At 35.0% G+C, this 19,107-nt stretch overlaps 1 protein-coding gene across 1 annotated transcript; it reads left to right on the forward strand.

The window, feature by feature from the left end:
- The first annotated feature begins 6,571 nt into the window (after positions 1 to 6,571).
- On the forward strand, positions 6,572 to 15,443 carry LOC125656287 (uncharacterized). Its single transcript, XM_048886900.2, has 5 exons — positions 6,572 to 6,635; positions 7,896 to 8,033; positions 14,024 to 14,158; positions 14,394 to 14,511; positions 15,191 to 15,443. Exons 1-5 carry the CDS (start codon positions 6,572 to 6,574, stop codon positions 15,441 to 15,443), a joined length of 708 nt encoding a protein of 235 aa, XP_048742857.2.
- The last annotated feature ends 3,664 nt before the right edge of the window (positions 15,444 to 19,107 follow it).

The following is a 19,107-nucleotide window of genomic DNA, read 5'->3' on the forward strand; positions in this document are numbered from 1 at the left end:
GTGCTAACATTACTCATATTTTTCAATGTATCAGAAGGGGTATATTGCCGGTTAAGTTGTGTAAATTTCTTGACAAGCGATAAAATAACAACAAAAATGGTGCTTAAATAATCTTAAATTGGGAGTGGGGGGGGGGTAGTAGTCTTAAACTGTCTCAATTCCCCGTTCCGACTTCAATTTCTTAAATCTGCAGTGGGTAGGTCGCTACAAGCTACAAGGCTAAATCCTTAACTTTCAAGTTTTCAAATTACACCCTCTCCGATTCGACGTGCCTATAATCAATATTTAAGGATGTAAATCCTCGGTGTCAAATGCAACTAGTTCATGAAAAAAGACTAATATCAATATAAACAGAAATGACTTAACGATTATTTGCTTTTATTCATATACGCTATCGATTATTAAAATCTTTAATTTAATCTTTAGATGCATTAGATAATGAAAGCAAAAGAGAGAGAGAGAGAGAGAGAGAGAGAGAGAGAGAGAGAGAGAGAGAGAGAGAGCATTGGTAACCATTGATTATAATATTCATGAATGTATGCATATACGGGAAGTTTAATACGTTCAATATAAATCTTGAAAGTACAATTTCTTTCTGATTAATTACCCATCCCCTTTCAATCTGATATTGTTTTTTATTTCCCATTTTGTTTTCTTTACATGTTAAATTTTTCGGCTGGTCCGGGTTAGGACTAATGAATGAGCCCCCCCCCCCCTTCTAAAACGATGTTACGTGCTTAGCTGTCTATCTCCCTCTCAGTCAAAAATAAAATAAATACATGCTATATGTACTACAACATCATTGGATTTACTGGATAATTCTTCGATTTCACCTTCATAATACATGTTAATGCAAGCGGACTATCTATAGACTGAGGCTTCTTTTTTTCCATCTTCGCTAGCCGAGATTTTTCGTCCACGAAGGCAAAGTTGACTGAAAACCCATTGCTAGCGGAGATGAGATGAATTTTACCCCCGTATTATGTTATAATTGACCAATACCTAGTACGTTTGTTTTACAACTTTCATTTAGAAGACGCGTAAGTTTGTGAGTCACTGAATAAACGAGAAAACGTCTGCATTTTTATTTCAATGGTTGTCAACTCTATACTTTGTGATATTTCAAGACTACATGTACCCAATTCAATTTGTTGGATCTCATCACCATTGTGCAATGGTATACAAAAATATATTTATCAAGTTAGAAAAAAAACTAACTTTAAAAAACGTGTTATTATTAATGTGAAGTATTGGCATTCTAGGTAGGGGAGCACATTTTATTTTATTATTTTCTTAATGAAAGTACGGAGTTTTCTAAAAGTTTGTTTAAAAGTAAAGATATTCTTAATATTTATTTGTTTAGGTGATAAAAATTTGATTCTTTGCTCACATTGCTTCACAGTTCAGTACATAATGAAATTCATCTCCAATGTAAACATGTACTTGTATATAGCTGACCTTAATCACATATTCCTAATTACAATGAAAACTTTACGTAAAAATAAACCATTGCTTATGGTACACATTTCTCTGAACTGCTATTTATCAAATTGACATTACTGGCATGTGATTGTCGTTGTTCATGACCCTTCTTTTATTTGGTGAATTGTGCTGCACGTGCCGTGAAACAATGTACCGACGAGTGGTAGGAATAACACAGGTGTTTATATACAGGATGTCGAAAATTTGGGCGTTTCATAAAAAGGTGTGAACGTCTGCAGGGAAGTCTACATACGGATATGTACCGAAAACACCAACGTATCATTAAACAACAATTACAAGAATTGAATGATTGATAGCTAATTTCTAAATAATTAATGGGGTGGGGGCATGCATGCTGGCTAATCGAAAAGGTTTTTGGGGTGAATCATTTCGGAAATTATTTCTTTGTTTTATCACACGGAGGTACATGGTGGCATCGACGGAGGTACAGGTGACATCCACGGAGATGCGTGGTGGCATCCACGGAGATCCTCCGTGGACTTCAATGTCTAGCTCGCGCTGAAAAATAGGACTTCAAAGGTGCCGACAATTTTAAAGGTCCACCGTGTTTGGGGCAAATTTGTTCCACCGCGTTGCGTGGAACACGCATAAAACTCGTGTCGTGTACTGTATCTTTGACCTAAATCTTCCTTGAATCTATGTTGGTTTCGTTTTGAAATGAGAATGAATATCAAGTAGTTTACAATGTATTCACTTTCTTTCTCTGTCATATATGGTTTGTAATCGAAGGAAATAAGCCTATATGCTTTGTTCTTAGGTTTCGATGGTGAAGCTCACTAATGTATTGGATGACAACTACGGCTTTTTACTTTGATTAATTAACTGATCAAGTTTGCCATGGCTGGGAGGAATTTGCAATTTCTTGTGTACGGATCATTATGTAACGTGTCATATAGAAATGTGTGAAGCATCAAATAGAAAATAGCGAATAGAAAGGCAGTGCCTGCCTTTATATAACTCGACAAAAATGTCGTGATGTGACAATAAATTTTACAATAATAGAGGGCGAAGCCCTCTCACGGCCCGAAGGAATTGCAAATTCATCCCAGCCATGGCAAACTTGATCAGTTAAACCCATAAGTTTGAGAAGTAGGAATGGGGGTGATATATATTCTAGGAAGCAAAAAGTACACGTTGTTTTCATTTCAGATAAAATTCCATTGCAAGCCCCTTGGATATCCGGGTTAGTATAAGTCCTCAGTACCCCTTGTCGTAAGAGGTAACTAAATGTGGCGGTCCTTTGAATGAGACTGCAAACACCGAGGTCCCTTGTCATGTCCTGATATATTTTATTAAAATAAAAATTCGCGATATCTGATTTAGAAATTCAATCATCATCGTAAATGTTCAACACTGGTTTATTATCTTGCTTTACATTTATTTACACGTTTTTACTCGATCTAGAATAGCAACGTCATTGAAATCCAACTTCCTATATATCATGAAGCGGCTGACACGATAAGATTGATTCAATAGTAATTCAATAACAGTACCACCATACAAACAAGCAATTGGAATCTCTGGTATTATGAAACAATCCAACACGCTTATATAAATAATTCTTGCTCTCCATTTCTATACGCTAGAAGTTTGCTTAAAGTTATTCATATAATGACTCTCAATACGATATTTAGATATATCAAGGACGTTTTATCTAATAACAATAATCATTTTCATTCTTATGTCGATTTGGTATATCCCTGTGAACTCGAAATAAAAGACACCAAATAGCTGTTCACTTCTGCGTCATACTTAGATATTCTACTGAAGATAAATATCAACGACAAACTAACAACTCAACTTCATGATAAACGGGATGATATCGACTTCTCCATCGTCACCTTCCCATATTCCATTTTAACCTGTATATTGTGTTTATATCTTTAAACTAATTCGATAAGCAAGAGCTTGTTCCACGTATGATCAGTTTTTAAATCGAGGTAGGCTACTAAGAAACAAGATGATGATGCATGACTTTAAACAATAGTGTTCAAAGTCAGCATTTTGCAAATTCCATGGTCATTATAACGATCAAATTTGCCAATACAACCTATATTTAGGTTAAATGGTGTCTGACTTGTTTAATACCGACTGTTAGGCAGTTATTCGCACACTGATTTTGATTATGGATAACTCTGTTTACCTGATGAAGATATAGGGTTCACGGTGGTTGTGACCGGTCGACAGGGAATACTTACTCCTCCTAGGCATCTGATTGCACAACTTTTTTCTACAGACCCTGAAGCGTGCTTCTATACAAAATGATGACATTTAAAAGGAAAAACAATCAGGTAAATGTAAAATCCCTTCGTTCCTCGCGAAGTAATTTGAATACCTTCGATAGTTTTTCTTCTTTTTTCACAATTAAAACAGTAGGGCTGTAACGGCTAACCAAAAAATTGACCGCGGTAAAACACATTCAGTTCAGTTCGTATTCTCCGGATTTCGGTGCGGTTTTGTTTACCTTTTATAACATTCCCTTTTCTTTTATACACGCGCTATGATTGTTTCTATATGTTTTTCTAACCAATGAAAGTGCAAGTAACATTGGTAGGTAAAAGTAAAACAAAACATGATGACACGTGCAAAGAAATGGCAAGGTCGGGAATACTTTAATTTTCTAAAAATGGGGAAGATCGAAGTTTTTAACAAAGCATTCACGGTCTGCATACTCTTCAAGAGCGAATTGTAGCATGCAATGGAATCGCGGTAGGTCAGTGGTAGAGCGTATGTTCGCTTTGGGAGGTCGTACGTTCGAGCCCCACTCAAACCTGAGACATAATGATAGATGGTGATTGCTCCTTCGCTCGGCATTTAAAAGTGATAGTCACGGGTCTTTCAGATATGATCTTGAGGCCCCGTGTTGCGGCACGCGTTGGTACGTTTCTAAGAACCCTTAATACTGCGACCGTAAGTGTTATCCATAGGTCTAAATTTACAGTACTTAAACAGTATTTAATGTATATTCCATGCAAAGTCCACGAGCTCTGTTAATCCGGATATTTGAAATTAAAACTGTTTTTACTGGAGCATTAGAAACATGACAAAAGAGGTGGTTTTAAAGATACATGTGTAATATGCAAATGGTTATCTTTATGTTTTATAGACAATTACTAATACTAAAAAGAAATATGTTCAAAATAGCTGGACATATGTACTAAGCAAATAAATTGGACTGGTATGTTATCAGTTATACGTATCTAATACCTGACTAGGTGACACCTTGGATCAAAGTACTAAGAATTGGTTTGGGTGTTCTCCATCAATTGAAAAAGCACAGCGAACAAACATGTACATTGATAAATACATACCATGCGGCATGCAAGTGTTACATCCACTGCTCTCCATTGGAGTTCGATCCCGACAGGTAGTTTATTTTTAATAGTTAGTTAGCCATTGTTCATTTAGCCTATTTATCTAATCAATGAATTGACTTACATTGTATTCCTTTATCTATTTGATCAAGGATTGGATTGCTACATTTTTGGCATTGTCCATTCTTATTTAATGTCAGTTCGATGTCTGTACTTACATGAACCACCACCACCATCCTCATACCCACCACTCCCGTCGGGATTCAGGTTAGAATAGGTCCTCAGCACCCCTTGCTTGTCGTAACCGGCGATTAAATGGGGCGGTCATTCTGATTAGACCCCCAAAACCAAGGTCTCATGTCACAGCCGATATTGCACGAAATAGATTCCTCCCTGCTCAATGCCCATAAACGCTGAGTATAGACCTTAACATTGCAGTCCTTCCTTCATCGGCAATAGTGACGTCTCCATATGAGTGAAATATTCCCTATAGGGACGTTAAACAATATACAATCAATCAACCATACCATCCAACCACACCGGGGATGATTTCTTCTAGTCGACAAGAAGTGTTTTATTTCACCTCGAGTCTGACCGGTTAACAGGGGGTGTTTACTCCACCTAGGTTCCTGATCCCACCTATGATATGTACAGGGATTCGTGGTTGTCCTCTTAATTTTTGATTTTTTATAGGAGTTATGAGATTATTTATTTGTTCTCTGCACTTGTTCATCTGTAATGAATATTTCTTTCCGATCTCTGTCTTTGACAATAGGCTAATTGTTAATTATTTTAATATACTTTGAAATATACAAGTTGTACATATGCCTACTTAGCATCACTGTAAATAAAAACGATATACATTGTAGCTGTTGATAGATAATTCTATTAACCATATCATTTTTAAAAATATCCAAATACGTTCAGTTTTGAAATATTACTTAATATAGTACTTGTAAATATATTAGGTTACCTAACTTCATTGCATAATGTTGATGATTCATAACTTGATATTTGAAATAGATTTGACAGAATTTAAGTATGTATCTCTTGATCTTGAAATGTCCCGTGGTTCCAATCATTGTCACGAAAATCAAATTATTGGTCTTCTGAAGAAAAACAACAACATATTTTGTAAATGCACTATTATGAGATTGATCACTGTTCGTTATCTTCACCTTTCACCATGCATATTATCTTTCTTTGTTATTAAACACTTTGAAATCCATTGATCACTTAATTTTACGGTTTGGTAAAACCAAGAAAATTGATATTCACAGAAAATTATAAATGTGATGAAATCTCAGAATATTGATCCAGTAAATATTTTTTTACTCCATTATCAAGAGATCGCAATTAAGAAACGGTGATGACATGTTGACAGACAGTTATACAGAACTAAGTTTGGAATGTATTGTGGTATGATGTTTTTAAATGTGAGTATATATAGATAATGTAAGCTTTGTCTAATTTGATGAATTGCACATGAAAATAGGAAATGGCCAGAATGAATTGACGAAATAAATGACCATTTTACGCACAGAAATAGAACAGACGTGTAGCACAGAATGAATTGACGAAATAAATGACCATTTTACGCACAGAAATAGAACAGACGTGTAGCACATACCTTTATAAAAGACACAAAATACTTTTCCTCTTTACTCAGATTCTATTCAAATCAACGAGGCTTCATACGAATTGAATCTTTGTAATTACAACTATCCTTTCCAAAGATTATCATTATCTTTAAGATGGGTGCTCTCTTTGTATTGGAGACAGTGCTTTTAGTTTGCTTTGTATCAACCATCTCCGCAGGTATGTATTTTTAAAAATGTAAGTCGATTTCATAATTCGGTAATGTCGGTAAATACCAATAGTGTTAATACTATCGCTCCATGAAATGCTAACAGTGACCTATAACTTACATTTTCATAATTTGATAATTCCTTCTATCATGTAGATTTACATAAACATCTTTAGATAATATACATTCACCTTTCCATTATTGGAATGTGTCAGCGAACTTAAACACTACAATATGTGTAAAAGTAAACTCTACAATGAATAAATAAATCACATCGAATGATTTTTTTTCTCATATAGATCGTTTTTCATCATGTATCCATCCTCGAACATGCACTGTAAAGACGTGGTTAAGAATTAATATGGCTGTCTCCACTTCTATAATGATTGACCCTGGCAAAGGTTACAAGGAAGATCATGGCATCTTTGAAGAAAAAAATGGGACACGATTTGAAACTTAGATTTTCGTCTTGTAGTTTATGCACAATCAAATATATAAAAATAACTAGGTTTGTTAGGATTATGCACGTTTGGTCTTAGTAACTATGCGATAGTACGGCTGAAACGACAATTTACAGTATAACCCAATAATGACATTGAAGAATAACTGAATTACCAAGAATCGCATTCATATATTTTAAACGCAAAATGTTTCCAAATTGCTAAACTGTAAGAAGCATGTTGGCACGGTAGTTTAAACTTATAAAGTTTATTATTATTTTCGTAAGAATCAAGGCAAACACCAGTCTGAACGTTATTTGACACTATTTTGTCCCTCATTCAGGGAGAAATAATCAGCACAAGCCGATCATGATATATTTTTACTGAACCAGTTTATAATCAACGTATCGAACCGAAAATTGAGGCAATGAATCGAACTTTGAATCAATAGTTCATATTGAACAGTATCGACATTTCGGTGAATCTTTTCAGCCCTATGTGATAGCAGAAACTCTTAGGCTAAATAAATATGTGATATAATGGATTTTCTATTGCAATGTGATACATTCTCGAAGTATTAATTGAATATAAAATCATGTGTATATATTCGCGGTAAACTAATGCATGAGATCGAAATTCCAAACACAAAATATCAACCCAAGGGCTATTCCTATTAATTTTTCTATGTATTTGTTTTTGTACTTCATGTTATTATCAAACTTCACAATATTGGTTACATGGAAAATATGCAAATAAGGCTTTTAGATTGTCTCTGAAAAAAAATGTGAAATATACTTAATGACAAATCTTTGATTATATATTTCCATTTAGTGAAATGGCCAGAGGGAACATACACGTTGGTCAAGCCAAAGGCCGGATGTCCCACAGAGTGGCTGGAGGGATGGAGATACCAGGACAATGAAGATGATGATAACAAAAATCAAATAGAGGACCAACATCACTTCTTTGGTAAACAGTCACACACTATGTGAATGAGATCCTAAATACTTTCATTTGTAGTTAGCATGTGTACTTTAAGGTATATAAGAAGGGGTTTACTCCAATACCGTGGAAAACAATCAACCGTCGTATTTCAAAAACATTACAAATGCCATGCAAGACATGTCCGCGGTTGTGATAGTGTGTGCGTTTCTGTCCAATGTCAAGATTGTGTTATTTTGATCACTGCCACCTTTAGATATTAATCACCTTCTTAATTTGTTTATTCATTAAAAGAAAAAATCTCAAGTCGTATATGGTTAATGTTAAAATTAACATTTTAATGTTTACTCATGATAGCCACTTCAAATATTTCGATTTAAACTAAGTTATGCTATGGTATGTCCCTGTGGGTTAAAAATAAATAACACCTCATGGTCCTTCAAATCTGCTTCATACATAGATATTTTATCAAAAATAGATATCAACAACAAACTAACAATCAAATGTTATGATAAAAAGGATGTTTTCAGCCTCTTCATTGTCAACTCCCCATGTATTTGTTACAATGTTCCATTACCACATGTATATGGTATTTAATATCTTACCTGATTAAGTACACATGAGCTTCTTCCACGCTTGGTCAGTATTTGAATCACTTAACACTGCTGAAAAACAAGTTAATGATACAGGGGTTCCAAACACCTCGTTTAACCCTTTAACGCCCAGTGACGCCTTTTGACGCCTTTTATGTGCCGACGGGATTAAATTGGGGGCGTTTTGTTAATAATTGGAAAACAATGAAGCAAATCATAATTTCTAAAAGTAGAGTAAAAACTAAACAATTTTTCTACTCAAAGTTTTTCTGTGCGATGTTGGGAACTAGTCGAAAACATGCATTCAAAATCGCACATCGTTACCGGAAAGTAGGAAAATTAAGCCGACATGACAAAAATTGTGCTATATTCTGTTAGTAAAATCTTTTCTAAAAAGCAAAATATTTAAAAACGTATATCATATTCGGAAAGGTGGAAACATTTGCTTATTTTTTTTCTTATGGTCATATTTAGGTACGGGCAAGTGCCATATACCTATTTCTTCATGAAAGTAATGCATTTTATAAGTTAAACGCTATAAAAATGCACTTTGACGTCATTTGACATTAGCGTGCGTGTGTATTGCGCAAGTAGATTATATAACGATACATAACTATATTTACGTGGAAAAACTAAATAAATTTATAACGGTAAATCTGTGATTGGGCTTTTGTTTTTGTTTTATGAATTAGAACTACTGTTTACAACCTAAATACAATGTACATTTATTTCCCTATGTAAGCGTGTCCGCCTTCAGCCTAGGTATACGTGTGTGAACAATGGCTAGTAGTACCTTAACATTCACGGATTTTTCTTACGGATTCTTACGTATTTCACAAATCCATAAAAGTATACGGAATGTTACGATTTAGACATGGATACCGACGAGTGATTTACGAATGCTTGTGATTGACTACGAGTCGGAGATCCGTAAGGACTCGTAAGAAAAATCCGTGAGTGTGAAGGTGGTATAATGCGCACGGGATTTGTGGTTTTTTTTTCTCTCTCTATCTTTTTCACATACATGTCCGCATTCAGCCTAAGTATATGTGTGTGAAAAATGGCTAAAGCGCACGGGATTTGTGTTTTTTCTCTCTCTATCTTTTTCACGTACATGCATTGTATAATCTAGAAGAATACAGTTTTGTTTACATTTGAGTGTCTCGCATGCATGAATTAAAAAAAGGTATATATGTATATTTCCATTAGATGAATAGGCAATAATTATGATGTAGGCTATGGAAAGGACTAAAATGTACATTTTTATAAGTTAATCATTACGAACAAGTTGTCAGTGTGTGTTAGATGTAAGTATGTATACTCATTTAAAAGTGTTAGCGTTTAGATTAGGATTTTTCCGTTTATTTGCAATAATAATCTGTTAGAATTTAAAGAAAAATAACTTCAGTACAAGTAAGTCAAATGAGTTGTTTTGACTAAATATTTCCATTTCTTGTTACGTTGTCATGACTGTAACATAAACAGCGTATAATTTAATCATGGAGTATAGCGCAGAAAGCGATACAGGCTCAGTTTTGTTGTCCGTTGGGTCACCGTCAGACATTGGTGTAGATGACTACAGTTATGAATACGTTTCTATAATAAGGACATTGAATCAGAATATATAGAAACACAGTCACCGGTGTACACTGGACAGTCATTTGAGTGACATTACGGACGAGGATGTCTACTTCTAGTCGCATCAACTCCATTGCGTAAATATTGTAAAGTTCCATGAAGATGTTGGTCCTTCTCATGAACTGGACTCCTTACATGAGGGGGCGGACAGGGGTGGCCCTCTCCCCCTCTCTTCCCCTGAATAGTGATGAATTGCATATTTCATTTGGGTACTAAAGCGTATTACATGCCAGTTTACTACCCATATGCACGGCAACGATTATGATACATATAGATATAACAGGCTAACGCGATATTGCAAATGTATTCTTTATATTCTGTATTTGTTAATTGTTTCTTTTATCTGTTAAAACACAATGGGTACGGCATCGAATACGTATAACCGTTGATGCAGATTAGATGTGAAAAAGGAAAAACGAAGGAGTTATAAGAAAAGAAGTATAAGAACCTCCCTACTAAACCTCTCTCTCCTCTTCGATTCACCTCCTTCCTCTCATCCTGTCCGCCCCCTCTTATATCATGTATACTGTTACTTTCTGCTGATATTACCTCTTGTCAGTTTTGGGGAAATAGCAAAGGTTATAGATATGTAAGGAACAGAAAGCAGATCGAGTACAGGACATACTGACCCCAACTGGACCCCGACAAACGAAATGCGTATCTTTGATGGGAATTAACCAATTACCCGATATCAAAATATACAGAGACATATAATCATTTCTATGATATATATACTGGTCAGATGACAATGCATCGGTAATTTTTTTTAAATATTTGATGACAATGGCAACAATTTTGATAAAATTTCCGTTATTTGAAAAAACACCATAAAACACACACACACACAAACACACACACATACACGTGATTCTACAGCATAAAATATGCATATATGTAAATACAAAATATTGCAAACATTTTGAATTATGTCAGAGAAAAAGTACGATTATGTACGGTGCCGACGAAGATTCTCTGATCTACATATAGTACTAAATAGTGATGCTTTTAAAAGTACGCTTAAAATATTAGTAATCAATTATCACTACATGTAAAATCATGCAAGAAAATGTACTCCATTGATTGAATATTGTTTAATGTCCCTCTCGAGAATGTTTCACTCATATGGAAACTACTTTGTGAAAAGGGATTCTATTATGTACGGTGCATACTCATTACACAAAGACTTGCAGGATAACTGCATTACGACATGCAGGTGTTTTATACAGGACAGGCACGTACATGTATGTAGCATATTTCTTCAACAGGGGGAGGGGAAGCCGGAAAAAATCCCTACACCATTGTCTAAATTTCTTGACGAGCAAATAAAAATAAATAAATGGATAAATGAATAGATAAACCAAAAACATACAAAAGTTCTTCTTTAGGACAATCAGCACTTAAATTTTCCAAACTCGGGGTGGGGATGCGGGAGTAACGTGCAACCTTTAAAATATTCCGAAAATAAATTTTAAACTCAGGGGTGTGACATGTATTAGCGACGACTCATAAATAATCCCAAACTTCGACTTCTTAAAAAGGGGGAGGGGGTTGCGCACCTTTCAATACATGTACACAAGTTCAATTCATAACTTCGACTTTACATTTTTATATTTCAATACTATTATAAAATATGGGAGGGGTCACCAAATATATCTTTTAACATTAAAAGGTGTTGAGAAAAGTTGGGGGATGGCAACACCCCCTCCCCCTATTATACGTGCTTGCAGGAAACACGTTTTATGTTATATGGTTGAACACCCCAGTTACCGTGAAACCTCACAGGCATTACTCTCTAATTGATTGCTCACTAGACGTTGCCCAGTGTCTGATCGGAAACGTCTTCAGTCCGATGAGAAAACGGCTTGCATGTGAGACATATCAGCGAAAAAAGTGTCGGTGCCGATGGTGTAGTTTTCTATGCGTGATCGAGCCGAGACAGTGTACGCATTATTTTTATAATATAAATAGAAAAAATTCAGTAACAATTAAGTTAGATCATATAACGCTGTAAATATATGGTTCACTGTTTTATCAATATATTCATCGTCGCAAACCACGCCTAATGTACATACGTACGGTACTCCCGGACTTAGTAAGCGTGACTTGCGCGGATGCAATGTACATGTATTTGGCTTATTGTATTATAAACGAACTAAGCTATTAACGCATTTATGATCTACTGAACAATATTATATTAGAATTTGGAGAGTAAAGGTATTTAATTTCTATAGGCATATGGTTGTATGTATTGTAGGTTTATAAATCTTGCATGTATATTTGAACTTGTACTGCTAGTTTTCATGATATCATTACGTACATGACGTAAATATTGTGATAGTTTATTGAACAATTTTTCTATTTCAAGGGAAGAAAAGGATGAAAAACTCATTTTAGCGATTTATGGGTTATTGTGTTGCCATGGCAACCATAACATCAGATCATACTACATAATTCAAAACTTAGCGTAGCAGTTTACTGGTCAATTTGTATTTTCATGTGAAGGAAGGAATGAAAAATCAACAACAAAAATGTACCGGAAAAAACCCCAACAACATATTTTTGTCATTCCTGGACTCATTTAGTTACCATGGTAACTGTAAGAATTCGTTACACTGCATAATTAGAAACTTATTTTTTCATTTTGAAATTTTTATGAGTTATATTCTAAAAATATGCGTAGGGAAAGTTTTAATTTTCATTAAAAATTTTCTTCAAATTTTAAGGAACATTTTACAATAATTACATATAGTCTACTGTAACTTATGCGCATCTTGTACTTCAATGTTTATGCACATGTATAATTATATTTACAATAAATGACACTTAATTTCATGAATGCATGTAATACATGTATATGAATACAACTATTCCTAAAATTTATTTAAATGATGGCTGATAAACATTCAATTTGTGTGTTTTAGGTGACGAAACTGGTGAAAAAATACATTTTGGGGATTTGTGGGGTATTTTTGTTGTCATGGCAACCGTTACACCACATTTTAGTGCATAATTAAAATCTTCAAGATTTTTCCTTTCAGAATATGCATAGGTTATATGACGAAAATGTGACTAGAAAATGCTTTAATTTCAATTTGAAATATTTGTATCTGCTTTGAAGGAAAACTCGAAAATTTCTGGTAGTTAAAGGGTTAAAGTCGGCATTTCGCAAATTCTACGGTCGCTTTAACGACCTAGTTTGTCACTACAGTCCCTCATTGGGTCAAATACTGACTGACGTGTTTCATACCTATTGTTAGGCCGTTCTTGGCACACTGATTCTGGTTTGGTATCACTCCGTTTATACATGATCAAGATATGGGGCTCACGGTGGGTGGGAACGGTCGACGGAGAATGTTAACTCCTCTTCGGCATCTGATTCCACCTGTGTTATATTCAAGGATCCGCGTTTGACCACATTTCAATGTTATGTTCCTTATACGAGTTATAAGATTCATAACTATTCATTATTTTTCCTGTTTATCATGAACAAATACCAATCTTTATGAATGCATGTAAATCACTTGCACACAGAGGATGTTGAGGTCTACAAGGCATGGAGATATTAGCAAGTACATTCTTTGTTTCATAAGTTTCATTCTCTCTTGCTAAAGATCTCACTCAATGTAATGTACTCTCTAAAATTCTGCATGAACCTTTATGATATTATTTGATATGTATGTCCTTTATACGTTTAAACATATATCTAACCTCTCGCTTATATGAGGATATATCTGCTAAATGAATCTGACATAGATCAATATAATAAAAAATAATCCACTTACCCAGGTATCATTGGAACCCATCCAAGGGATATGAATTTCTCTTACTGTTCCAAGGATCCAAATGATGTTAATGACGAAGGTAATTGGCCAAGTGGGGACTATTGTATTCTGAAGCATGGAAGCACGTGCCCTCATGGAGGTAATTGAATATAGGATGTCTATTACTATTGACCAAATTGACATTACTTTGGAAAATTTAGATTATGTCTGTAGACAATTCTTATTAAAGGTAACTATCATTATTTCCCTATAATTTTTTTTATTCGATTGTAAATGCATATATTCCGTAATGTTGATTTGGTATGATTAAAGAGATGGAATAGTGATATGAATGTACTTTAGAAATCTGCACAACATTTGGTCTTTAATTCTAGGTTTTCAGAGTGGATATATTTTTTGGGATGACGAAGACTCGAACAATAAGAACAGTGTCGGTGGAGAATTACCGAGTGGAGGTTTTGATAGGAATACAAGAATAGACTACTGCTGCAGGTACATTTTAACACCAAGCAAGATGAAAATAGAATTTTACTTGCATTATATGCTTTATAGATGAATTAACATGTAAGGGTGTTTACGGTTGTAGTATTTCATTTTTAGTGTGGTCAGAATTTTGATTCCCCGTACTATATACGTCAAATGCATGGAATCATCGATAATTTGCTAAACTTACTTGTCCCATAGGGATCCGGGTGTGAATAAATCCTTAGTACCGCTTGCTTGTCGTAAAAGATGAATAAGTGGGACGGTCCTTTTCATGGGCTAGTAAAGAAAACCGAGACCCCGTGTCATAGCAGGTCTGGCACGATAAATATTCCTGACTGCGTAAAGACCGTGAGCGCTTAACCTAACCCTAAATTCTTGCGACCTTTCATCGGTAATGGTGACATATCCAGATTCATGAGTGAAAAATTCTCGAGTGGGACGTGACACAATATATATAACCAACCAACCTAAACTTAAAACATTAATATAGTGCTGATCAGTTCGGGGTTTCCTATCCTTAATTTCCTTGCATTACAACATAGTATAATTTGCAGTCCACCAAACTATCAATGAATGTCAAAATTTATATAGTATTATATCTTATACACCTTTAAAAGAAGCAGGCGTTCAAAACCAAACAGATAATTAAACATTTTGTTCATGAGCAACCTACTCTGTATTTTAGAGATGACGGTCCCTACTCTACAGCTATCCAACTTCCAACATCGAAACCGTTTTATCTGTTGAGATACAACGACTTCTGCCAACAGGTCCAAGGAATGTTGGTGAGAGAAGAAACCGTGTATACAGATGATGAAGACGACAACAACATCAATAGTGTGCACGGAAGTCATCCATTCGGACCGGTCAGCGGACAAAGCAACTACAAGCTCTTCTATTGTTACTATTGGCCATCGCTATCAAGCACTGTCTTATGACAGTAATATTTCTAGAGCTGAAGTCTATATGAAATCAAACATGATTTTAAAAAGTATTAGTTATGTTAACAACATATCAAAGCAGAGAGCTAACAATTTCGACCCAAATCTTCCTTGAAATTTATTTGAGTTTCATTTAATGCCTTGGTTTTCTGTTTTCTGCTTTACCAAACCTGTGAAAGAGAAGGAATATGAAGTAGCCTATACTATCTTTCATTTTCTTTTTCTGCCATATATAACATACATCGATTAAAAGATAACGTTTCAACGCGTATTAGAGGGAGAAACGTGTTTGTTAATCAAATGTACAGGAAAAATAAGGAAAACAAGAGGACCATGGACATCAATGGTTACCTAAAGATCAAACAGTATATTGCTAATAATTCCCTTACCACTTTTCAATTACATATATGTTCTCAATTTTCCAAGAGTACTGCGCCCCATAAAACCGTAGCAAAATGTGGACTCTAAATACTGTATACCTACTGCATGTTTGATTAAATGCAAATATTCAGACTATATACACCAACAGTCTGTAAAATTGTACATGTGCCACTGCAGAGTACGCCGCGGTAGAATATGTCTCTGAAATGAAATATTCCTTTTCCATACACCATTGTGAAAATACGACAGCACCAAGGAAATACTATCAATAGCATACTATAATGTATTGTTCATTTAATGATTCTAAGAACTATAATGTAGGGGTGTAGTCAAACGGATTCAGGAATCTGAAATTATCGTAAACTTCAATTAAGTACTACTAGAGGAGTTACCGGTTTAACACCATTGACATCAAGGAAATATCCGTATTCTGCAACCGGATGGAAACCACATTATATCGGAACAAAAACTAGAAGACTGAAAACAATTTGTAAAATAAACTCTAATTTAGCCCCTCGGTATCTCTCGGATATTTCTCTAAGCATCACATCCCGTTCCTCAAATTATGTCACAATAATTTTTTTCAAGACTATAGTATTTCAATTTGTAGACTACAAATAAAAAAAGCCAAATCCTTTCCTTCAACAGTCAGACAGGAGTGGACCTCTTTACCTTTGGAGACAATGCACTCTGAACCTTTATCAAAATTTATGAAATGCACCAGTAACTTTAAAATATACCCTCCCATTTATTTTTCTTTCGAAGAGAGGTATTTAAATAGATAAAGTTTCGACAGAACTGCATTCTCAATGAAGATATATTCCACTCAATATCGTTGAGAGGCCATGTTGCACATGTGGATCAACAGAGGATATATATTTGTTTTCATATATTGACAAAAATACCACGTATGAGTTATTGAAAATGTTTAGTATGAGAGGTGAAAATAGCGAACAGCGGTCAATCTCCTACAAGCAATACAAAATAAATAGTTTGGCAAACACGGACCCCTGGACACACCAGAGGTGGGGGCTTTTTTGCGTATAGTAAATTTTTAAATCGAGGTAAGCTATTGACAAACAAATTGATGGTACAAGAGTTTCAACAATGTCGATTGAAGTCAGTATTTCGCAAATTATATGGTCGTTATAAGGATCTAGTTCGTCGGTACAGCCTATCATTGAGTCAAATGCTGTCTGACGTGTTTCATACCAATTGTTAAGACGTTTTGGTACACTAATTTTGACTACGAATAGCTGCGTTTACCTGATCAGGATATAAGGCTCACGGTGGGTATGGGCGGTCGACCGGTGATGCTTACTCCTCCTAGGCACCTGATTCCACCTCGGATGTGTCCAGGGGTCCGTGTTTCCCCAACTATGTATTTTGAATTGCTTGTATGAGTTATGGGATTAATCACTGTTCGTTATATTCACCGTGCATGGATCACATCAGACAGGGTAGAACTGATGACATGCTGTAATTGCCAATAACAGCATTGCGACGACAACGTAATCTGTGAAATGCTGATGATCAACGTAAAACTCGTGTTACATTCATGAATTGGAAGTATGTCTAGGTTTAAAAGTTGATTATGTACAGAAGACAGTCTCGCGTATCTAGTCCGCTCTGAACGATAAACACATACGCAGGTGACAATGGAATATTGTTACATATTCATCAAGTAACGAGAGTTTACAGAGGAGAAACTGGGAATGTTTTTTCAAAAAGTTTAGTTCGATTATTCACGTGGGAAAATTTACACTAATTACACGGTCACTTAATAAGCGCGTAAATTTCCTCCACATGTATAGCTATAGTATGTACATAATATATAGTTTATATCTCCCAACCGGTACGATACGCAAGAGCTTGCTATAATTAGTATCGTCACATCTCGTGTCGCATTAAATAATTATTGCATGCAGTTGAGGGTAACAACCGGTCGACAGGGGATTCTTACTCCTCCTAGGTACCTGATCCCACCTCTGGTGTGTCCAGGAATCCGTAACTTCCATGTGCCTTATTCAGTTATATAGTTATAAGGTTAATCACGGTTTTTATCTTTACCTTTCATGCATCATATTGAATTACTGCAGTTGCTGAATAATTCCCCACGTATGATGTTGGACTTGAAAAATAACGCGTATTTATTTCTTGGCATAATTATCGAATATTGCAATACATCAAACAGATATGCGAATGAAATTTAATCATCTAAATACAAAAAAATGCATGTACCAGGTACAGTAATTGAAAGCTGTCTTATGATGTTATTTCTCATGCAGTATTGTTTGTGAAAAAATCGGGTCAGCTTTTAAAGGAGCTCAATATATGACCATGGAAATTCCAAAGACTTAATAAACATTGCCAATAAGTAATTCAAACACATTTTCAATAAACACTCAAAGTATCTGTAAGTAAAATGACAAAGTAAATTGTCGGTGATTTATCAACAAGGTGTGAACGTCTCCGCGATCCATTGTGAATAAAACAGGACCCGTACAGGATGTCATAAAATCAACTTTTTGCATTCTCATGAGAGATAGTGCGCACCTATTATGAGATGACATCGTAAAATGCTGATAAATCTTTCATTGAAATTGATGTTGATACAAAAGTGATCTCATATTAAATAGACTATTATGATGCGCGACGTTTTAATGCTAAACTTAATGGATATAAGGAAGGACGAATTAACTAATCATGGCGAGCAGTGCAAATTGATTTTTACATTGATTACTATAGTTAACACACATATTGATAAGCGGCGGAATGTGACTTTTAAGTACGAAATCCCATGCAAGAGTAAACCCTGATTAGAATAAGATTTAACTTGTAAAGTTAGCAATAGGGAAATACTTTTTCGGGAAGATTGCTACTTGTGCCAAACATGAGCAATATTTCCCCCCTAATGATGAAATATGAATGCAAATATGTTTGATGCAAAATTCAAGGTTAAAGGTCATTCAAACAAAGTATATTCCTTCATTTCAAGTTAATTCTAGACTGATAAAGTGATGCTTGATCGCATACGTGCAAACAGTTTGTAAGTGTGTAACATGTTTTCAGCTGTCATACTAGAATCTAAAAAAAAATACTTTGCAGCAGGTGTTAGCCATTTTGATTTTAGGCTAGCAGAAAAATCAATGTCATTGAGAAATGGAAAAACATACTACCAGATCGCTTTTATAGCCATTTTTGCATAGCCTCTTCAAATTTCTATCAGGAATGACACAGTCTCTGATAAGAAATAATTTCTTTTCCAACAGGTACTGAC

The sequence above is a fragment of the Ostrea edulis genome, chromosome 7 (assembly GCF_947568905.1).
Source record: "Ostrea edulis chromosome 7, xbOstEdul1.1, whole genome shotgun sequence".
Lineage (NCBI taxonomy): Eukaryota > Metazoa > Mollusca > Bivalvia > Ostreida > Ostreidae > Ostrea > Ostrea edulis.